Source organism: Ceratosolen solmsi, unplaced genomic scaffold (genome assembly GCF_000503995.2).
Source record: "Ceratosolen solmsi marchali unplaced genomic scaffold, CerSol_1.0 scaffold11, whole genome shotgun sequence".
NCBI lineage: Eukaryota > Metazoa > Arthropoda > Insecta > Hymenoptera > Agaonidae > Ceratosolen > Ceratosolen solmsi.
Window position 1 is genome coordinate 9,642,788 of NW_011948416.1, and position 24,157 is coordinate 9,666,944.

At 38.7% G+C, this 24,157-nt stretch overlaps 3 protein-coding genes across 3 annotated transcripts in view; 1 reads left to right on the forward strand and 2 right to left on the reverse strand.

Annotated features, from left to right (window-relative positions):
- Positions 1-6,701, reverse strand: part of LOC105359504 (uncharacterized) — a 7,722-nt gene extending 1,021 nt beyond the window's left edge. The window contains 9 exon segments of the mRNA XM_011496117.1: positions 2-38; positions 738-1,019; positions 1,281-1,775; positions 1,892-2,743; positions 3,280-3,630; positions 3,862-4,379; positions 4,734-5,161; positions 5,164-5,536; positions 5,736-6,701. Coding sequence (XP_011494419.1) covers positions 2-38; positions 738-1,019; positions 1,281-1,775; positions 1,892-2,743; positions 3,280-3,630; positions 3,862-4,379; positions 4,734-5,161; positions 5,164-5,536; positions 5,736-6,701 — 4,302 coding nt within the window.
- Positions 6,702-9,949: 3,248 nt separating this feature from the next.
- Elp1 (elongator complex protein 1) lies at positions 9,950-18,164 on the forward strand. Its single transcript, XM_011496119.1, is given in 11 exon segments — positions 9,950-10,453; positions 10,534-10,962; positions 11,036-11,543; positions 11,609-11,813; positions 12,122-12,531; positions 12,909-13,357; positions 13,811-14,415; positions 14,584-14,777; positions 16,119-16,514; positions 17,022-17,248; positions 17,541-18,164. Coding segments are annotated over 11 exon segments (4,491 nt in total). The 5' UTR covers positions 9,950-10,009.
- A 1,741-nt stretch (positions 18,165-19,905) lies between these two features.
- LOC105359300 (G2/mitotic-specific cyclin-B) overlaps positions 19,906-24,157 on the reverse strand; it is a 4,948-nt gene continuing 696 nt past the window's right edge. The window contains exons 2-5 of the mRNA XM_011495858.1: positions 21,627-22,277; positions 21,313-21,552; positions 21,078-21,196; positions 19,906-20,478 (exon numbers count right to left, since the gene is read on the reverse strand). Of these exons, the coding sequence (XP_011494160.1) occupies positions 20,229-20,478; positions 21,078-21,196; positions 21,313-21,552; positions 21,627-22,277 (1,260 nt within the window). The 3' untranslated portion in view covers positions 19,906-20,228. The remainder of the gene's footprint in view (positions 20,479-21,077; positions 21,197-21,312; positions 21,553-21,626; positions 22,278-24,157) is intronic.

A 24,157-nucleotide genomic window follows, 5' to 3' on the forward strand; every position in this document is an offset into this window, starting at 1 on the left:
CGTGTAGGCTCACCATGTCCTCAACTGGCCACGAATCCCTGAAAGATAATCCGGCTCGTTGTTACTCGATCATTACGTAACTCCGAGGAATGTGAATTTTCATAACGATTCGCCGACGGTCCATGAGTTCACGTCGCGCGCAAACTCGACTGTCTGAACAACGCAGGCGATTTATTCAAAAATTCTTTTTTTGGATTTCACGAGTGCACGCGTGGATATGACGAGCCTTTGACGTTTTAACATAATAATTGTAAACATTTACCAATTTCATAATAATGGCTATCTGTAATGGCTGTAATGCTCTAGTCGAAGCCTTATCGATAAAATAATATTGTCTGTTCAAAGTGTGCAGAAATAATTTCGGATATCTCGAGACAATTTGATGTAATATTGTCAAGTATTTATGGTAAGATCTATACGAACGATTGAATTTCATCGCCAATTCAACTCACTCTAGATATCATTTATTACAATATTCTTGTATGCGTAATCCAATGTAACGAACTGTTGGGTGAGCCTTAATAAATTTGATTGATTAAACATTTGGCACGAAAGTATAAACTCTCTCTCTCTCTCTCTCTCTCTCTCTCTCTCTCTCTCTCTCTCTGTAAGCATCGAAAAAACTTAATCTCGTAATAACAATTTAATAATAGTATGATCGTTAACCATTATCATTCGCTCATTTGTCTCTATAATGTGCCGAGATCTAGGAATGACGCGCTATACGAGCGACTCACTTCCACGGAGGAAAAATAAAGCTGCTGATAATGCGCTCGAGCTCGGCCCTGTATTCCGGATGTTTCCACACGTTGTCGAAGTATTCATAAGTACAGGGATACGATGTCTTATTGTCTAGATAGATCTTCAGCTCCGGGGCGAAATCCGTATACATCATGGATTCCGGATCCATGATTATGTCCATAATGTGATTAACGCCCTCGTTGTGCAGGCCGATGATGAAATTGGGATCGTTCCAGGGTTTCGCGAATTGCGGATTATGCGACAGATGGCCGTGAATTCTGAAAATCAATGGCAGAGTCCAAAGTCAGACGAGAAATTCGTGGCGTAAGAAGGATTAGATGGTTGTGGAATATGTATGTGGGTGGGATGGTAGAGTGGGCGGAGGTGGGAGGAGGACTACGTAGTTCTCGAAAGTCGCAAGGGACAATTCAACTTTGTGCATAATGCCATGACGCCGCTCATCCACTCGCGTGAGCGGCTGGCGGAAGCCGGTAGCATTAGCTCAGCCCGAGTCAATCCGATCGTATCGCACGTCCTACCTTATCCACAAGTCCTCGGTGAAGCAGTCGTCGAAGAGCCTCTTAAGGTAGTCCATTTCGAGGGGCACCTGGGCCGACCTGTTGATCGCCAGCCAGAGGGTGGCGCTCTGCACGACCCTCAGTACGACGTCCTCCTCGACGCTGCGCTCGCGCAGCACCGTATACCGGGAGAGGTGGCCGGACTCGAGGAGCCGCGCCGCGGTCCCAGCGAGCTCAAGCTCACCCGGATCGTGTTCCGTGTCCCCGAACACGACCATCACCAGGGGTATCGGCATCAGCTTCTCCCGGGATAGCACGGCCTTGGTAAGCCGGCGCTCGATGTTGCGCGGCTCTTCGTCGGCAGCCACCACCAGCAGCAGCCCGTCCATGCCCGTGAGACAGTTCTCGCAGACGAGGCCCTCGAAGTGTCGGATACAGATGTCCAGCCGCTCCCGGTTGTTGGACTTGTGCCGTATGAAGATCGGCTCGAGGCTGCTGTCCGCCGGGCTCAGGTACCTACCGCACAACGAGCGAAGCTTGAATTAGCCACCGATGAGTCGTCCGCGACTACCTACGTACGCGCACCGTACGAGCGTGTCACGATCGTCCCTGCCGAGGACCCGTACACCGACCTGTTGACGAGCTTCTTGTGCCGCCAGATGGTGAGTCTGTTCTCAAGGATCGGCCACGAGATGACCATCTTCCAGAACGCGTGCTGACTGGGCTCGATCTTCAGGGACTTGGCGTTCTCATTGAGGCCGACGCTCACCACGTACTCGATGGGCGTGCGTCTCGTAGACGGGGTCGCGGCTGCCGGCTCGACCCTCCGCCTCCTGGACTCTCTCGCGTGAACGATCGCCGCAAGCTGCTGGGGCTGATAAAACTTCTTCGCGCGGTCCTCGAGGCTCTCAGGCTGCAGCCAGACCGGCGTATTGTCGAGCGCCTCGCGCCGCTGGGCCCGCCGCTTCGCGGCCCACTCCTTCCAGGAGCGGCTGTACTTGAGCAGTAGCCGATCGCGGGTCCTGCGGCCCACCTCGATCAGCATGTCCTGGACGAAGAGCTGCTCGTCGAGGACGGCCTCGCAGAGCTCGTTAACCAGACCCTCCCATATTCTCTCCGCGAGGGCCTCGAATAGCCGAGTGCGCTCCAGCTCGGCCCGCGCCACCTCCGAGCACAGCTCGCTCGTTACCTCCAACTCCAGTCGCTCGTAATGATCGGTCGAGCACTGGTTCAATCGCTCGAGGCGGTAGAGCTTCTCGTGCTCGAGTTTTGCACGCTCCTCCACCTCCTCGAGCTTATCGACTCGCTTGCTCGACTCGGCCTTCTCCTGCAGGCTCTTCTTCCCCACGGCCGATTCCAGCTCCTCGAGACGGCGCTTCGATGGAGTCTGTTTGCCGTCGATTACGACGACGACGCTGCTGCTACTACCACCACCTCGGGCACTTTTGACGTCGCCATCGCCATCGCCGTCGCCGTCGACGTTGCTGTGGACAGGCAGAGGCGAGCTTGAGTACCGACGATTGTATATTGTATCAACGCCAAAGGCCGACATAAATTTTAACCTTTACGTTTAATTCCGTGAAAATAATTACCTACAATGACCTACAATTCCTTCCCTCCCCTCCTCCCACCACCACCATATCTCCTCCTCGGGAGTCGGGTGGTTTATATCTCACGCTATGAGAGTGAAATGCCTATCTTCAGTGGGCTTTGATCGATATTTTTAATTTTGTTATTATTACGAGACGTGATTATAATCCCTTCGTTTTTTCGTTTTTCCCTCACGCGATTTTCGACATTTTACAATACTACATTGGACGAAATGTAATCGTGTAAGAGGTAATTACTCGAATATACTATACAATTGTTCAAAAGCTATTAATGACAATGCATTTGTTGATGAGGTTTGGAGGTCGCTCCTCCTTGACAATCGTCAAGCCTGACTTTTCCCATCCAATTAATTAATGTAAGGTAAGATCGAGCTAGTGAACGCGCACGAGCGTGCACGCGTTCTTTGTACCTGAAGATTTTGTTATTGGCATCATTGAAACTCGTGGACGACGCCACCGAGGGCTGAGTAAAAAAATTGGCGCGGCCGCTGCCCGCAAAAATACTTTTGTTCGCCGCCGTCATGCCGAAGGGCGAATTCATGGCGAAGCCATGCGATTTCATCGATGGGACGGAAAAAATCGTTGACGGCTGCGTCGTGAATACGGAGGAGGGCGCACTCGGCACGGAGGCGAAGAACTTTGACTCGGAGCTTTTCAACGGGCAAGTGTCGTCGCCGGCACTCGACGTGATTCTTTTCACTCCCATCGTGACTGCACTGGACTCTGACCTTGATTTCGTCGGGTAATCAGCGTTCATTGGCCTACAATGACAATGCAATGACAATGAGATCGTTAGTTTGTGATAAAAAGAGAATCGCGTAGCTTGCTTGGCGCTTCGATCGGTCACTCACAAACATTCGTAGGGCAAAGCTGGGAAGGATAATCGCGCGCGGGACAGGATTGTAGAGAGGAAAGAATAAAAAAAAAGAAAAATCATTGAAAAACTTGTTGTCGTAGCAAATTGTTGTTGGTAAGGGATGGAGAAGTCATACCTGAAGCCGAGGCTCGTGGAGCCTCTATCCTCGACATCATTGTCAATCTTAGTTCCGATCTTCGACCCCCTCTGCTCGTCGACGAACTGCACGTCGCTGTCCACAGCGAAGCAAGGTTCGACGAGATTCTGATCCTGGGCATTTATGGACGAGGGCAGGAGATACCCTTGAGAGTCGAAGCTACTGTGAGGTTTGTGATGCTCGTAAGATTTGTCGGGTCGAGTGCCCCCGGCGATACACTGTCCGACCGATTGATTCACCATCAGTCTCTTGGAGAGCACGAGGGTGTAAGCTCGGCCTTGCTCGATGATGCAGTCCGGCGCCCGGAAGTTCTCCTTGTTGAGCTTTATGTACAAGCTCTCTCTGTCGCACTTGAGGCCCGTTCGCGAGCAAAAGTCGAATATCTCGTCCTCGTCCTCGAAGCCGAGGATGTCGATAAGCTCGTAAAGCGGATATTCCGTTGTTCCGGATGTCCGACAATAGGCTTTTACCATCACCGACAGCGCTTTTATTCGCACCTATGCAATTCAAGGATAAGCATAAAGGAAATTTTTCGTTATGTAAAAATGTAAAAATCATTAACACTGCGTCAATACGTTCGAATAAACGATATTTTATGGCCACGAAAACGATTAATTGATATTAAGTTTAATATGGCAGGTAGCCAAGCTTGCCAATACCCGGGGCTAATATATTATTTCCAATAGTTTGATTAAAAGAAAAGCTTTATCATATTGTTTAAAGAACGTAGACGATTAAAATGTTTCACCGTACCTATTAACAATAGCTAAATGAAAGAACATATATATATATATATATATATAGAGAGAGAGAGAGAGAGAGAGAGAGAGAGAGAGAGAGAGAGAGAGTACCTGATTAAAATAACGCAATAGGATGCACGCATTCAAGTAGGTGGTCTTTCGCACGAGCTTGAAGAACCTGGAGTAATTGTCCATGGCAAGGGCTGAATAAATACTAAGGGCAAATTTGACTTCTTGGGAATGTTGGATGGAGGGCGACAAGGTGCTCAGCTCCGAGATAAAAGTGCCGTTGTTCAAATTCAGTAATATAATGTAGGCACGAAATTCAGGCTCGTTTACGCAGGCGATGCCGTTCTCTCGCAAATCGTAGTACATGTATTTCAACGTCTGTAGGCATTTTGTGAGGTTCTCGCTATTGATTTTAGGATCGAATACCGAAAGTTCTTCGGCGCACAGCCGCTCGGACGTTAATATGTGAAATCTCGCGCACTGCTCGACCAATTCGACAGTCTCTGTGCAGCACAATTACTGCTGGGCTAGCTCCTCATTCGATCCCAAAGAAAGTGATACCATTCCGCTAAATTCGTCTCGTTGTTTTCCCCCAAATCCGCAATCTCGTGCAACAGATAATTCATCGTCATTTTTAAGGACTTGACTGGTCTCAAATCGTGTGACATTGGCTCCTCCTGGTCGGCGGACGAACGAGAATACTGTTTAACTGCAGTCGAGTCGTTGATCTTGTAGTCACTGTCCTCCAGTTGCTCGAACGACGATATTTGCCGCTGAAATTCGCGCATATACCTTTCCTTCTCGGGGCACATGTCCTGACAAGTGCCTTTCGTGATCTTGGCGGTGGCCAAGTTCTTTTGCTTCTCGTGCTTCAACCTCATCAGTCGATCACGAGCATCGAGTATCTTTAATATAAAGATTGTTTTAATCAGTAGACGAATATGATTGACGCCTGAATTGTAAAAATAAGACAGATTAAGCGGTGAAGGTGGTCATTAATGATGGAGAGGAGGGAGTAAAATAAAATTAGATAATACGATAAGAATGCATGAGAAATGGCTCCCTTATAAAATATAATATAAATTGTTATTATAGATATTTGACCTTGTATTTTTCTTCCGACGTAGTGGCTGCTTGGCGAATTTGATTTTGCAATTCCTCGATCGATGCGCTGGATATTGTTTTTCTTTTTGGATCTATCGTTGGTACATCTATCTTAGACTGCAACTTCTCGGATGAAACTATGGGTTTGCTCGCTCTCATCGACGGTTTGGCAAGTCGCGGTACAATGTGTTTATGTGTTTCCTTATTGGCGACAACTTTTGCCTTTTTAACTTTGGCCTTCGCAGCTATGGTCAAGGCTCTCAAATTATGAGGATCCGGCAAGTTGTATTCCAAGCCTCGAAGAGCTTCCAGCTCCTCTTTCACATCATCATCCATATTTAAAATGCTCATAATTTTTCCTTTTGCCAAGTCCTTCTGTTTCGGTTTCAATAACATGTCAGAAGTTGTCCATTCTGTTTTGAATTTGTGATCACGATAGAAGCCTGACTTATTCAATGCCAGGGCTGCCGCATCTTTGGTAGTATAATACACTGTAATCATCTTACGTCTTGGTCGAACGGTTATTTTGAGAATCTCTCCAAATTGTTCAAAGTATCCTTTAGCTACTGATTTTACAAGGAGAGAGTCTGGAACGTCCGAACAAGTAATGGACTTAGAAAATTCTAATCTCCCTTCTTGTTTTTTCTTCAAGTTCTTTTCCAATTGGCCGTATGATGTGGTTTTCTTTATATCATTACATAAAATGGAAGGTTTGTTCTTAACTAGATTTCTTTTATTGGCCCAACTGGCTTCGTTCTCACTTTCAATAGCTGCAGGCTTTGCAAATGTGAAAAAGCTCGACGATTCGGCAAAATGCATCGATCTACTTCCAAATATATTGTCGGAGAAATTCTCGATACCAATTGATTTTTCTGGACTAGGAATGATATTTGGTGTTGAAAATATAAAGTCGGTGGTGGTTGCATCGATATTCGAATCGACGTCGACTAGCATATCGTTGTCCATTTTTTAAAATCTTTTCTAGAATAAGTAGCAGAATTATTGTGTGAATTTTAATGTAAATATCAATGATACATCCTTATATTATTACTTGTCTATTAAAATACATTTTAATTTATCATTTCATCATTTTGTAAATATTTCATTATATTTTATATAAATATAAATATAAATATAAATATAAATAAATCCCTAAAATTAAGATCCAGTACATTAATGTGAAAAATATCCGTAATTAAATGCCTTCGTTTATTCGTGTGAGTAATTAAAAACAGACGATTTACCATTATGTACGAATATAAAAATATTATACTTTATATTTTTATGTATAGAATGATTTGCTATTCTGTATGTAATGACTATTCTATCTTCACAATGCGATTTAAAATTGTATCTAACGGTACTTTAATCTAATTGTTAATGCCAATTAATAACAAGTTATTTTCAAAATATTATAATATATTTCCGACAATTAAAATATTTGAAAAAATCCAGATCGTCTTACAAGAGCTAAATAGAACGAACATTAAATTACATTATCGATGGAGGCTTATATTGAACTTTAAAACACTCACTTTTATTTAATTCTTTAAAAAAAAAATTTAACACTGATATCACATTTCGGTATCGCACATAACCTCTTAAAATTTAAGAAAATAACAAACTTGTATTGTGACGTCATATTCAACGAAGTTCATAAAACAACAAACAAATTAAATAATGCGATTAATTAATGAAATGGAATTGTTAATCAGGATAGAGAGTTTAAATTTAATTTAGTTATATATAAAAATTGCTTACAAATTTTGTTAATTAGTCTTTCGAGAATTATAATACTATAATACTCTGATATTAAAAGTTTTAACGCTATTACTTTTATATATGAAATTAAATGTACCATAGTTTTAAATAAAAATACAGTTATAATTGAAACTAAATATACTTTAATTATATAAAGTATAGCATAAGTTTTAGATTTTGCCCGCTTTTATCATTACTTTAATTTATTTAATTTTCAATCAATGGAATTTTATTAAATATATATATATATATATATATGCATATGTATATATATTTTACATTCATGAATATTTTTCTACCGTTAAAAGTTAATTATTATAGTGTGTCATTTGTATGTACGTGCATCTTTTTTAAAAGATCAACTTTATTTATATTTCTACAAATATCAAAACATATATATATATATATATTTATTCTAATAAATATTAATTTTTTTTTTATTTACTACATATTCTTTAAAGTGTCAAAACTTTATGGAATCATTTTTGAAAAACCATGTATTCCTATTTATCCAAAAGAAATAGATTTTCCTTTATTACCTTATATCATATATATATATATATATATATATATCTTTCCATATTTTTCTTTATCATTGACAAATATTTAATATATTTTTATACAAATGCAAATAAAATATAAATATGTAAAATATGTCACGTGCGCGTGCGAATATTTATAATAAAAATCACTGCCCATTTCCCTGATTTTGCAATTATGTATATCGAAAAATTAAAATTAAATAGACTCATTGCCTATTTATGTAGACTCAAGATGTTGAATTTCTTTGATTATGATGCGAAATCGCTATCATTTTCAATATTACCACTAAAAATTGAAAACTGCATGTACAGGACATGCAAGAGCTTAAAAGCTCTATTAAATATATTCTATTGAGAAACACTGATCGTTAATATACAAATAATTTATGTATGAATTTTTAATTCCAAGCTAATTCTAAATAAATTTCATCATTGAATACATTTCAAAATGCATCTTATAACTCAATATTTTGCTATAGCATAACAACTTTCAATATTAATTTATCATGTGTCTATATATAGCTATACGATTACGTGTAATTAGAATAAAATCTTCTTTTTTTCTCTCAGTAATATATAGTTTATTCATATATATATTTTTTCTATTAATATAATGTACGCATAGACGCTGGATAAATAGGAAGACGATGATGATTATAGAAAAAATGGATAAAAAGTTGTTTTTTTTTTTTTTTTTTATTCCTCGTGCTTTCGATAAAGTACGTCCAGGTCTCACTGTGCGTTAGATTTTTTTTTCTTCTTCTTATTTATGAATTTGCTCAAAGTCCTATTATTGTAATGTTGTAACGTAATGTCAGAACGTCGAGGCGAACGAAATACTCATCACTTGCGAAATCGTTCCTTTTGTAAAGCTCGCCGATTATTAATTTATTTACAAACAATGTCCCGAGCAAAAATCACAAACTCGTCATAGAATGCGTAAAGAGAGCAGCGGGATTAGGAATTTTCTTAACTCCCTTCTCTTGCAAAACACTAACTTTTAATCTTCGCAAAATACGCGACTCTCGTAACAATGGCCATTTCCGTATTAATAGACAAACGAAAGGAAATGTAAATTATGAAAAATCGAATGAATTAAAAAATGACATTAAATCGTTGGTGAAATTAGTTTTTAATAGAAGGTAAGGAAAATGCCGGTGCGAGTGTTTCATTGAACTTGTAATTTTTATCAATATCCGATGGCCATTTAAACTTTGTTCAATGAAATAATTTATCCTTATTTAAGAATCAAAAGAAAAAGAAAAAAATGAAAATTGTCACTAAAGTTTTTTAAAGCTGTAACAGTCACATTAAATCGCTAAATTCTCAATTATCCTTAAAATGATTCGCTGCCGTTGGCTCATGAGCATCCGATAGTAAGTACTTCATGTCGAATTCGAATGCTCGACATTTCTGACAAAAACATTCACAAGATGGATAAATAGAGACGACTGTTTTGCATATAAATGTCATTAGATCGCGCCAAACATACCGAATTTCAATACATTTCTTTTTCTCCCTACGTGTACAGCACACGCGCGCGCGCGCACCCACACGCACACGCGCACTCACACTCGCACGCATCCTTCGTATTCCCATTGGAAGTAGCGCGTAAATGATACGATCCAATCAATGTTTCATGTAATGCCAAGTCAAACCCGCAATCGTTGAAATTTCGAACACATGGTCGGTGCATAAAGTCTCTAACCAATAATTCCGTTAATGGCCCGTAATTTTTTGAAGATGGCAACGATTTAAATGTATAGTTTATAAATTTTATACGTGGACTAGATATTGTTTTATTTATTTAAAATGTATTAAGGGTGAGTGTATGCTTATTGATATTCGGCGTTAACAAAGTGTTGTAAATGATTATTTGTCTTTATTCATTTTCAGCTGTCTACACAAATACTGAATAAAAATATTGCCAATTTTTAGTGATAATTCTCTTTTTAACGTTGTATAACAATTATGAGGAATTTAATTGTAGAAACTCAAAGCACAACTGTGTTCGACGATCATGTACTTCTTCCGCGTTCACAATATCATTGCTGTCATGACTTTAATAAAAATATATTTTATTTAGTCGAGTGTCATGCAAATGTAATTCATATAATGGACGTTGCCAAAGAAATCTATTCCACTAAGAAAATAGCTCTTAAATTTGACCGTATAAATACTATTGGAGTAGAGTATTGTAGCAACAATGGGGATATATATGTTGGATACGATTCAGGGTTCGTGTATGAATTGAAAGAATTTGACGAGACATTGTTCGAAGCTGTCGAAGTGGCGGAATTTCCTACTGGATTACAATGCATGAAGATAAGTCCCGATAACGAAGTTATAGTTTTTGTTTCAAAAGACCTCGTGGTTACCGTTATAACATGTAGATTTTTTGATTGTGTCAATAGCGTAAGATTGGTTGATTATATGTGTGTTTGCGCGCTCGCTCGCGTTTATGACCATCGATAATTTTTATTTTGTGATTCTAGGCAAGTTTACTATGTACGGAATTTGGAGCAAAAGAATTTATAACAGTCGGTTGGGGCAAAAAAGAGACGCAGTTTCATGGTTCCATGGGTAAAGCGGCAGCTAAAGAGACGCCAGACGAGTTCAGAAAAAGCAATGCGGATAAAGGCGTACCTAAAATAACGTGGAATACAGCGAGTACGTTATTTGCGGTCAGTTTTGTCGATCCCAAAATTAATGCAAGAAGATTTAAGGTATTTGATAGGAAAGGAATTTTACAGTATACCAGCGAATTGGTAGATGGTCTCGAAGGAACTTTGTCATGGAAAACCGCTGACAATGTAATTGCCGCGACAAGGATATTACCCAACAAGCGTACGGTTGCACTTTTCAATAAAAATGGTCTTTTGCACAGAGAATTCGCTCTTCCCTTCGACTCGCAAACTGTCCAAGCAAGTATATTAAAATTAAAATTTTGTTTTTCCTAAGATAAAGATGAGAGAAATTTGTTCATTATATTCGTAGATTCTAGATTTAATTTGGTCAAGGGACTCTGATATTCTAGGAATTTGGTACAAGGACTTAATTACTAAATTGAATATTCTTCAATTATGGTCGCAAAGTAATTATCACTGGTATCTAAAACAGACTATTAAGTATCCAGAGAAATATCCTATATTGTACGTTGCTTGGCATTCCCAAATCGACAAGGATTTGTTAATATTGTCGCTGAAAAGTAGCACCGCTTATAGATTTTATTGGGCTATTTCGCAAAGCTGCGGCAAAACCGAATCTGACAAAGCTACGGTCTGTGTGATCGATGGTAACAATGTTAATAAAACGAAATTTAAGGAGTCCATGTATCCACCTCCAATGTGCCAAAGAAAGTACCAATTTAAAGTACCAGTCAATGCAGTGTTGTTCTCTCCAAATGGCTGGAATAACGAAGAAGATCCAAATGACTTTTTGGTGTTTTTGTCTAATAATAAAATCATAGTTTGTAAAAACGTAAGATAATATTTTACAATAAAAAGTATAAAATTGTATCAAAGTAATATTTTAACAAATAACTGTCATTTCAGAATGAGATGTTATCAGATGGCGAGGAACCTACTTACAAAACATATAATTTCTCATTATCGATAAAAAATGGATATCGGTATTCGTTCAGTTTAATGCAGCATTTATTTTGGTATAAAAAAAATGTTGTCTTATTTTCAATAACGTTAGGTACAAAGAGTACTTTGTACGAGTTACCTCTGTTGGATTTCAATGATTTAGATGTAATAGAATTAGAGTCAAGGTGAGTTTTTCAATGAGATTGTGATTAATTACAAATTATCAATAATAGATGCTATTGCAGCGAATGATTAAACAGGCGATACATTTCCATAATAATCGATAATTATAAATTATAAATCATACAGATCTAGGACCTTTCGAATCAAATACATAACTTTCAGAATTACGATCATTAATCGTTTTTTATATAAATATTTTAAGCCTACAATTACAAAATAATAATTGTGTTGAAGTTGTTGTCGTTGTTATTATTGTTTATAAATGTTTTGTATTGTTATACGCAAACTAATACGATGCATGTTCATACAGACGCATACAGGAAATGCCTGGTAAGATACAACACATCGTTGCGTCTTCGGATTCAAAAACAGCTTATGTAATTGTCGACAACAAAGTTTATCGTTACAACGACCGCGACGGGGTGGAAAAATCCGAGTTAACGATAAGTAAGAAAGCCTCGCACGTTGTGGCAAAAGTTGAATGTGCGAATTTCGGTGGGAAGGAGGTGATTATCGCATTGACACGGAATCACATACTGTACGTAGATGGAAATCAAATAACCAATAATGTTACGTCATTTTATCTGCACTCCGAGGCATTGTTTATCACTACACAGCAGCACACGTTAATTCACTTTGATTTGTCATTGAATGGCCTCGATCAATTGATGACAAAAGACTTGACCGTTCAGCCATGGGAACAGAAATCCAATGTACAAGGTTTGGTAATTTTATAATTGCAATAATGATGTAATTGAAGAATAAGTGAACGCAGATGTGAATTGTTATGGAGTTTGATATTGAAAATTTCGAATGTATATCGCATGGTCCGTGTATGCTTATTTATGTTACAACGATGGAATAACGTTCATAAGTGGATGGGAAAAAATTTTAATATACAATTATCTGATACTTCCTCTTAATGACTTAATGAATTATTCAATTAATGATAGAAATGATAAATTTGCACGCCTTGCACGTTGTCATGACGAAACTCTAATATCCAAGAGCTTGCACTTATTTCTCATACGAACGATTGTTTCATCCACGATGCATCGTCGCGACCCCCATCTCACTCCACTTTATTTTTCCCTCAGAACTAAATATAAGACGAGTGGAACGCGGCTCCGTCATAATAGCGGTCATAGCAAAAGGCGATAGAATGATTTTACAAATGCCCAGAGGCAATTTGGAAATCATTCAGCACCGCACTCTTACAATCTCCATAATCAAGCCACTTTTGGATCAACAGAATTATAAACAAGCCTTGGAGATCATGCGCAAGCAGCAAATTGATTACAATCTGTTTTACGATCACAATCCGCAATCCTTCCTTCACAACATTAAGAAATTCGCTGATGATTTGGACGCGCGCAATTTAACGATATTCTTAACGGATCTGAACGACGATGATGTTACGCGCACCATCTACAAGAGCAATTACGTTGATCGCACGACGACGAAAGCAGCGAGTTCGAGTAAAGTCGAATTGACATGCGAAATCTTAAGAGCGGCTATGGAGAAAAATCACGACAAATTGATCGAGGTAAGATGTCTGTTGTTATTCGTGTCATCATAAATTAATCCGATCGTTAACAATTTTTTAGAAAAAGCAACCTCGTGTTGCTGTTTTATAGTTTAATAGTTTGTCCTCTTGGTCCAATCGTAGAAACCGCAAACTTCGTTCGTTCATCCCTTCCTTTTCTTTCAATCACCAACACTATCGAAACAATTAATTCCATAAGTAACCAATGCACGTGAAAATCTTTACCTCGTTATCATCATCATCATCATCATCATCATCATCATCATCATCATCATCATCATCATCATCAATCATAATTTCGATGATATTTTTAAGAGCGACGGTTAAACGAGCCTAAAGGTTAATTAATCCATAGCAAACGCAATGCCTTCGCGCGCGTTGAGCTTCGCGACAATTACAGGGATAAAAGACGAGCTAAAGTACAATGGGACTTCTTTTTTTTGTTGAGCGCAGCCAATTATTGTAAGTCTGGTGAAGAAGGAGAGCGTGAAGGGTATCGAGGAAGCAATAATTAAGCTACAGCGACTGAGCGAATGCGCGATGTCGAGTAGCGCCGAGGAGAAATTGCGTCGTTTGACTTTTCTGGTAAAGAAAAGGAACCTCTTCGACATAGCTCTGGGCACCTACGATCTCAAGCTCGCGATGTTCGTCGCCGAGGCGACCCACACCCTCTCCCAGGAGAACGTGAACTTTCTGAACAGCTTCAAGATGCTCGAGCCCAATTACATGAAGTACAAGATCGACGTGCACCTGAAGCGCTACGAGTCGGCGCTTACGAACATCGCCAAGCTGCCAGAGAGGTTCGACGAGTGCAGGAAGCTCATACGCGAGCACGGACTGTACGCCCAAGGTCTCAAGCTCTTCGCCGAGACGAGATCGACACCCGAGTACGCGGATATCGCCACTATCTACGCCGAGGTGTTGGACGGGAAGGGCAAGCACAGAGAGGCCGGGATCCTCTACAGCAAGGCCAACGAGTTTACTAAGGCTCTCGTTGCTTTTAAAAAGGCCAATAGCTGGCAGGACGCCATCGCCACCGCGTTCAAGCTGAAATTAAGGTGATTATGGCGCTTTTCTTCGCGCTTTCTTACTTACCTCCGATATTCGTAAAGTCACACCTACTATTATAATAAACTATTCGTGCTTATTACGAGATTGGACCTAATTATGCTTAATGCCGACTTGTTTAAAACATTGTTGAAAACATTGTGAAAACATTGTTCTAGTGCGGCTGAATTGAAGGACTTGTATGTAGAATCGGTGGAACGACTGCAGAGAGACAATAAGTACAACGACGCCGCGATAATTCTGTCCAAGTACTTAAATAAATTTGAAGAGGCGGTGGCGATGCTATGCATGGGCAAGGAATGGCTTCGGGCGTGGAACGAGGTTTGCTGCAACGATCGACTGGATTTGATCGGTAACGCCGTTACCCACCTCCCCCAACCTTACCTCGCGTCAAATTTAACAGCCTCTATCGTTACGTAAAATTTTCATGGCCATTATGACCGCTACTATCATTCGACGTACGGCCATTGATCGTGGACGGACTACTTTAGCAAATATCGCTCGTCTAGCGAAGGAAGAAGACATTCGAGTCCGCGTGGCCTAATCCATGATTACATCGGCTATATATTAATTATACAATATTTACGTACGCTACACGCGCGCGCGCGCGCGCGCAAAACGTATATATTTAGTATAAACGTAAAACCATTTTTGTTCAGGTATTCTTAGGTAGGATTTTTGTGGTACGGCAATTGAATATGTTGCGTTACAATCGCGCACCAAATCTTTTAATAATAAAGGGCCCTGGCAATAACGGGACTTGAACTGCGGAATTTTTCTCATTCTCGCAGGTAGATTTGATTGTAGGAGCCAATCGAGTATGGACTTGCGTGAGCGAACCTACGCACGTACAAAGGTACAATCATAAATAACGTAAGACTAGTCGAGACCTGTAATGACGGCAAAATGAGGTAAATACCCCGGGTCGAGAGGTCTAGGAGTATGATAGGATAGCGCGCGATACCTTATGAAAATCATCGTCTTACTTACTCCAGTCAATCGTAAACTCTAATAATGGTAGAGTCTGTGTGCCGAGCTAAGGTAATCCAACGATTATACGTCTAATAAATATTTTGCCGTTGGGAAAATTTGACGAAACAGTTAGTTTAGCTTGGACGGTCGATAAATCTCTCTCTCTCTCTCTCTCTCTCTCTCTTTTTCACTCTCTTCGATCGAGAATTGATTTTCAACGCGTTTGAGCAATATTTTCAGCCAAATGTTTCATTGTCTGCCCCTTTTATCCAGTCCAGTTTCGGTCCGCTACCCTCTTTAAGGGATAAGCGCAATAATGATTACGAATTTTATGAAAGCACGCCAACAAAGTTATAATAAAGGACTTGGCAACAGGAATTTCAATTTAATGATCGTTGCGACTCTTTTTAATAAACGATTTAACGCGCATCAATTAGTCCATTCTGACCACCCCGTGACACAATAATAATCACTAACAAATATCACGAGCTTTAAAATAATTACCAATTAAAGTAAAGTAAAGATTTTTTATTATTATTTTTATTTATTTATTTATTTTTTTTTTTTTCGATGAAGAGGGCGTATACATAATCCGTTACCCGACGCGTAATAAACAACTGGGTGCTCAATATCCACGGTGATAAGCGATCGAGTTTTGCTTCACGAACAACTGTATTAACTCTCACGACTCACGTCAAATCTCATATCCCGTCGTCCTCAGAGTCACGCGTGAGACCCTCGGTCATCGATCACGCTGAATTCCTCCTGGGGCACTTACGCCACTGCAGGGAGAACTTTGGGGAACACGCGAGCCGCTTGGTGTTGGTGCGCCCGGAGCTGTTGAAACGTCGCGAGACCCTGGCGGAGCTCGGAAGTCTCGTGATCGGGGAACCTGGCGAGGCTATGGCCGGGGGCTGCGGTACCGAGAGCATCGCCGATTCGATAGACACGAGGACTTCGCGGGCCTCGAGATCGACGTATCGCACCTATCGCTCGAGCAAGAACCGCAGGAAACACGAGAGGAAGATGTTTAGTACGAAGAAGGGCAGCCTATACGAGGACTTTGGCCTCGTGCTCGCGCTCCACCAGCTCGTCACCCAGGCCTACGAACAAAGGGGTGAGTGCAATTTCCCCGTTAGTCTATTCTCGTCTTCCCGGCGATATTCGCTATTGTAGCCGAGCTGACGAAAAAAGAAAGTAAAAGTACAGGATTACCGATAATTTTACCGTCGCAATATCATCTAGAATATGTGTTTAAGGGCTTTGGATTTCCTGGAGACCCGAGAATTTAATTTAATTTAGGTATACGAGTTGCAGGGATGCGTTAGGTGGATGATGATACTAGGCCGCGGGCAAGCGGATGGGCGAAGGGTGATGAAAAGAGAGAAATGTAAATATTATCTAAAGTAAATGTAAGTGAGTCGGGATTTTTGTTCTTCAAGCGGTGCTCTTTGTTAATAAGAAGAAATGGTCGAGAGGACCGTCAGCTTTATTACGAGCTCCGAGTGTAAACAGTTATTTGGAAAGTTAAATATTTCGTTCGAGACGACAGATTGAAAAGATTCATTAAACAATTAGTCGGGACGCTATTAAATCATGGCCGAAATTATTTTTTGATTTTTAGATGATGTTCGAACAGTTGCCGAAGTGCTATTGTATATAAATAGCGATAAATTAGCCGAGGACTTGCAGAAGGAAATGAATGTATTTTTAGCTGAAATAAGTAAACAGAAACATGTAATTTGGCCGCCGATTCGCGAGAATACCAATTTCAGGGCCAATTTTGTCGAAGATCTTGGAGATGAGAAGCAAATGTGGACAGGTAAATATTGTCTTGAAAATTTAGAGGACGTTCTTTCTTCCTATATATTTAAAAGAAATTTTTTTTTTTTTTTTCAGAGCCCCATTTATTATTTGCACCTGTGGAAAAGCCAAGCGATTGGAAATTGGACATATTTTCACTTTCTTAGGAATAAATGTCTTGTGCCATTCTGTTAATACATACTTACATATATATATATATATATATATACACACACACACACACACATATATATATATATATTACATATATTATATATATATATTCTTTATATATATTCAATATTGGCCGCAAGTTGGCGTTCCTGCTGGATTACCGCAGATGAGCCGAAATGCCCGTCGAATGTACGAGTACAACACACGCAAGTATAAGGACCAGCCAATTCCATCGAGCTGGGCTGATGATGTTGAACCGCAACCCCGCGTTGGAATACCACGCAACCAGAGCCCCCGCGCGCAGCGCAGATCACAAAACTGGAAGACCAGGAAGGGGGTTAAGATCGGAGAGAAGAAGAGTGTGCCCGCAAGCGAGATCTCCGACCCCGCTGAGTACACTCCAAAGGTTTTCAAAGCCAAGAGTGAGAAGTTAATGGATGAACCTCTCTGGCAAGAAGGACCTGTTCAGGGCACTCATCCAGTCATTAGAATCTATGCCCAGAATATGGATATGTCAACCTTCCCTCTCCTGCTGGAAAGGGTATACCTTGATCTTGAAGCGGAAAACCCCAGGATCAGGAGAGAAATGCCGTTCTGCATGTTCCAGCACGCTTGTACTAGTGTGTTGAATATCGCTATGATTGACCATCTGAAGACCATCAACGCGGAAGACCGCTATTCAGATGAAGAATCACCGATGAATTTTATTCCGGATGATTTTCATTTACCTGCACCCATAGCCGAATTTATTAAGAACATCGCTAACACTACTAAACAGATTGCGGAGTAGTAGTGTTAGCGATGTTCTTAATAAATTCGGTTATGGGTGCAGGTAAATGAAAATCATCCGGAATAAAATTCATCGGTGATTCTTCATCTGAATAGCGGTCTTCCGCGTTGATGGTCTTCAGATGGTCAATCATAGCGATATTCAACACACTAGTACAAGCGTGCTGGAACATGCAGAACGGCATTTCTCTCCTGATCCTGGGGTTTTCCGCTTCAAGATCAAGGTATACCCTTTCCAGCAGGAGAGGGAAGGTTGACATATCCATATTCTGGGCATAGATTCTAATGACTGGATGAGTGCCCTGAACAGGTCCTTCTTGCCAGAGAGGTTCATCCATTAACTTCTCACTCTTGGCTTTGAAAACCTTTGGAGTGTACTCAGCGGGGTCGGAGATCTCGCTTGCGGGCACACTCTTCTTCTCTCCGATCTTAACCCCCTTCCTGGTCTTCCAGTTTTGTGATCTGCGCTGCGCGCGGGGGCTCTGGTTGCGTGGTATTCCAACGCGGGGTTGCGGTTCAACATCATCAGCCCAGCTCGATGGAATTGGCTGGTCCTTATACTTGCGTGTGTTGTACTCGTACATTCGACGGGCATTTCGGCTCATCTGCGGTAATCCAGCAGGAACGCCAACTTGCGGCCAATATTGAATATATATAAAGAATATATATATATAATATATGTAATATATATATATATATGTGCGTGTGTGTGTGTGTGTATATATATATATATATTAAGAACTTCAATTTTTATCATATTTTGTACGAAAAATTTATATACATGAAACTATCGATATTATAATGTAATTATTACTATCATTAAATGATGATGTATTTGTAAAATTTTAGGGACTAAAAGTAATAGTTTTGCCACAATAAAAAAAAAATGTAAAAGAAAATAGCTTTAACGTTTACGCTTTTATTTACAACATAAGATATTTTACACAAAACTATTAGACGGTTTTCACACACTTTAACGTGTTCGTTCATTCATTTTCATATAATTAATTGAAAGTTCAAACTATACAAAATTAGTGCTTTTATATAAAACTAAACTGTAAGTGAGAATGAATTTTGTCAAGATCAATTTTTCGAATCACAATTTATTGTATTGCGAAAATAAAATATATTTTGCTTCCGCAAAAAGTTTCGTTTGAAACCATTTCGGTCTTCTAACTACATTAAATTAATTTTTTTTAATGTTTTTGTTTTGTATAATGAACATGCACTTTAAAAATATTTCATTAAAAAAATTAGTGTAATCGCATAACAAATATTTTTATCAAAATATTTTCCCTAATGCATACATTGCGTGAATAATAAATGTGTATTGTGATAAAAGCAATTATTAGTAGTGCCTTCGTACAAAAATCTTCGTAATTACCATTGTATTCTGATTAAAAATATCTGACTATACTAAATAAAATTATCACTAAATTTATAGTAAAAGTGGATACAAATATTAAATTATCACGTAAAAATGTTTTATCAAGCATTTTGACAATTAGAAAAAAGTGACGTTCAATAGTCATTTTCTCATTTAGATAGCGATTAAAAATATATTGATGCACTATGGAATGAATTTATTAACAAAACAGCCATACGCGTAAGATAATTTGATTACCGAAATTTCACCGAATCGCATTTATAATATATATATATATATCGATATTCATCTTATTTATGTATATTATTTATCAAAACATTAAACTGCAATATAGTTTAACAATAAAAAAAAAACAAAAATGCATAGAAAGGCTTTTTAAATTCTTTTAAAAATACAATAATAAACGCACTTATGGCTGCCTTAAGATAATCCCGAATTTGATATTTTGATGATTTTTAAAAAATCACTTTTTTATATATGGAAAAAAAAAATCATGAATAATAGATCTTTCTCTACAATTTTGGCACAAAGAAGAGTATCGATGGGATTAAGAGGAGCTGTTAAAAAAGATTTTGTTTTTGTAATGCTGCCAAAAGGACATTAACAAAGTCACTCGATAGATCCTTATGCATCGCTACTATGTATACACTTCATTGTACTATATTACAAAAAGATTCATTAATTCTTGTGATTCACCAAGGCGACCAAAGTCGGAGACTTCAATTCCGGGCGCAGACTAATTTTCATATGCTTGGAATTTGTGTACTTCCTCCGCGCGGCTTGATACTTGCTCTTCTCCGCATTTACCATTATTGCAGAAATCTCCTGCACCACAGGCAATACATCCTTCGTCCTGTACGTACTGTAGTGCACCAGAGTTTTTGTCCAAATAACATCGCCTTCCTGGAGATTATCATTCCCCAGCAGACTGTAATATCATTCAATTTTAATTTTTAACGTCCATTGCAGTGTGTAAGCGATATAACTTGGTGGGAAGTAAAATTTTGAAATATTTTAACAACATCTTACTCGATACAAAATTTCATTATATTTATTTCAATTAATTATTGCTCTCGATAGTTTAAAGCACAACTTTCCCTCTTCATTCACGGTATTTTTTTATTTAATATTACTATTAATACTTTATATTAATCTACATAGTTTTACATCAAACTGCTTTGTTCCATTACAAAATGCCTTATTTTGTATAAATGAGTAAACGTATAAATAAATTTGAACAGAGAGTTTGAAAGAAAGTTATATATGCATATATGTATATATATATAATAGAATATATAATGGAAATAGATACAGCGATTGCCTATTTTATATAAAGTAAGAGTATTAGACTATTAGATTGGAATGAAATTTTTGGAGTTTATAAAAAAACATAGGAATTATTTCTGTATTATTATCTATTCAAAGTATTATAATAAACTATAAGAATTTTTAGATACTTTACGAGATTGCCCTGCAGAATATTTATTAGTCAATTAAGTCGATAAGGGAATAAAAACAAAAACTTACAGGAAGGAAAGATAAATTGCACCAGCTGCTATCAAGCTAGGTGGATGGTGACAGACTTCGTAATGTACTAAGCATTGTTCTAGGAAGTATTTTGCCAGCGTGTGATGAACTGGCAGAGCCTGAATAAATGATAAAATAATTTACACATTGTCTCTACGTAATTTGTAACAATGAATGATTCGTTATCTTTAGTGGAGGAGGATGTGTGTGTGTGGGGGGGGGGGAGTCGATTTACCTTTCCAGCTTTGCTGTATCTCCGAAGAAAGTGCAATGGCAATGGTTTTCCAAACGAAAACTCAAGGGTTTTTATTATAATCATTTCCATCTGCAAAATTTCTGATTTTGTGTAAGCATTATCTGTAATGTACACAAAGTCACTAATGTCCGGAGAATACATTTCTTCGTATTTGCTGGCTATAAACATAGCCGTTACACCTACTAATTGTAGCCTTTTGCGAGTGATTAATCTAAAGTCCTGTAATATTAACGTTTATATTATAATTGTGCTCGCATAAGTAAATCCAAAGCCAATGGAGTAAGTAAAAGTACCTGCAGAAAGCGATCAATAATGGCAATTGTCATATACAATGTCTCTTGCATTAGATGAAATTGTTCATGGACTTCGATCAGCCAATCAACAAGTACACACCTCATTTTAGGGGTGACCTCTTGCCCTTGTAAGTATCCTTTTTTCACAGGAAACTGCATCTCCAAGTCTCGCAGATGCGCATAAATGTCGTTACTATATACAGAAACGAGGATGGGGTTTTTTCTATCCTCTTCGTCAATGTCCTCGATTGTTATTAAATCCGAGGAAAAGGAATCCGCCTCTTTCTTCACTTCGTTCGAAGTTTCGGTTTCTTTCTTATTCGCATTACTATCAGTCTCATTTTTATTTGCCTCCGGCAATGGGCGATTATCAACTTGTATCTCAGCTTTCACAACTGGTTTTATTATTTGCACTTGTACTTTGTGAACGACTTTCTCGAGTTTATCAACCTTCACCTGTGTCTGTTTCGATAATACTGGCTTCTTCTGCAAAACTTTGTCCTTTGCCGTTTGACTAGTTTTACCTGTCAATTCGTTGGCCCTATTAACGATAACTCTATTACCTATTTCACCTAGGGCAGCTCTTCGCGTTTGCCCCGAGACTATTGCCATGGATTTCACATTCTTCACATTCTCCTGATTAGCAACATTCTGAAAGCAGACGATATGGAGTTAAAATTAAATGATAATATGGATCTAATGTTTGGCAGGTTTTTTTGGCTTTTTGTTTTTTACCGTTGCTTCATGAACGGCGAAAACTTATATAGAAAATCGGATCATTGGGCCTCATATATTACCTCCAAGAGTCTTATGGGGGAAGGGCAAGCGCATTTTTTTCTACCTGTATTAATTCTTTCGAATTAACAATTTCCTTTCAAAACATTTCCCTGAATTAAGGATTAATCGCCCGAGCAACGTCCTCATCAAATGCTACGTAAGTAGAACGATTACTTTGCCACTCACTTACTCCTTTTTAATCGTTCGGCCTTTTTAATATAGTTTAGCGATTGATTTATTTTTTTAAATTATATGTGTTACCTTTATTCTCCCAATCGCCAATGATTTTTAATAATTTCAGCAATTATAATTAAGTAACGGAAAAACAATGTTCGATTATTATTATATCCGATATAAAATAGCGGCTATCGCTTGTTTAATATTCTTTGTAAACAATTCCAGGTAATATTATTCATATTTACTGTTACACTTATGATTTTAGTAGTATTATTTTATATTCTTATTAAAATATACAGAAGACAATGGTTGTCTTCTTTAATTTTCGACTATCGCCTTAATTAAAAATACTTTAATGCAATAAATTTAAAAAAAAAAAAAAAAAAAAAAAAAAAAAAAAAAAAAAAAAAAAAAAAAATTAAAAAAAAAAAAAAAAAAAAAAAAAAAAAAAAAAAAAAAAAAACAATAAATGATTAAACGAAAATAAAATAAAAATTGAAAAAAAAAAAAAATAATAATAGCATCATACTATTATGCATTTCACAAATAAATATATTTTATATGGAATTGATTACAATAAATATATCGATATACATATATATTCGTACACGTGTTCCTGTAAATGCGCGCACAGGCATGCATTGGCGTATACATATGTATGTACATTTAAAATGGTAAAGGCCAGAATAAATAAATATAAGCCGAAGCCGAAGAAAATAAAACAAGCAAATTAGTTTGAGATCACTTAAGATATCGCGTCGCTTTCGTGCACGGCAATGTGAAAAGTTGAGCACTGTAGATAAAGAAAGCTGCTGCGAGGTCCTATCAATCGAGACTGACTATTGCTTCCTTACCTCGGGGGCTCATCGACTATTAGACGTAACAAAATTATTAAAACCAACATTAGCCCGCATATCCATCCAAACGAATATTTAACAATACGGTGCCACGACAATAGTATTTATCCTGCGACGTAAGCGAGGGTAAGCGATGATTTTTGTTGTAAACAAATTAGTCGACTCAATAAGAAATTGGAGTGCATAGGGCGTAAGTTATTATATTGTTTTAACGGGGGTATAGGAACCGGTAGATGCGATGCCGTTGGCGTCGTGACAAATGTAAACAAGACAACCGTTTGCGTATGCATTGACGGAAGGAAAAAAAAAAAGAAGGGAAAAAAAAAAAAATAGCCTCCTCCAGCATTAGAGCCGAAAAGTCACTCTGGCTCCTCGCCGTGCTCTATCAAGATCACGATATCCACGACAATCCATCACAAGCAGCCCATTCACAACATGCTAAGCTTTATTATTAATTGACCGATGCGGTGTTTCGGCTTAAAGGAGACTCGCGCGTATGGGTAATCGCCGTAAGACCCGTGCGAAACTCGGCGGTTGCCCGCACGCACGCGATTTGGAAATAATCGCAATTAAACGTAAACTTAAAGGCTAATTGATGGGATGGATGGGATGGAAGGGATGGAAGGAATGGAAGGAATGGAAGGGTTGAAGGGTGAAGGTGGTGGAGGCGGCGGAGGAGGAGGAGGAGGAGGAGGAAGAGGAGGAAGAGGTGATGGTGGA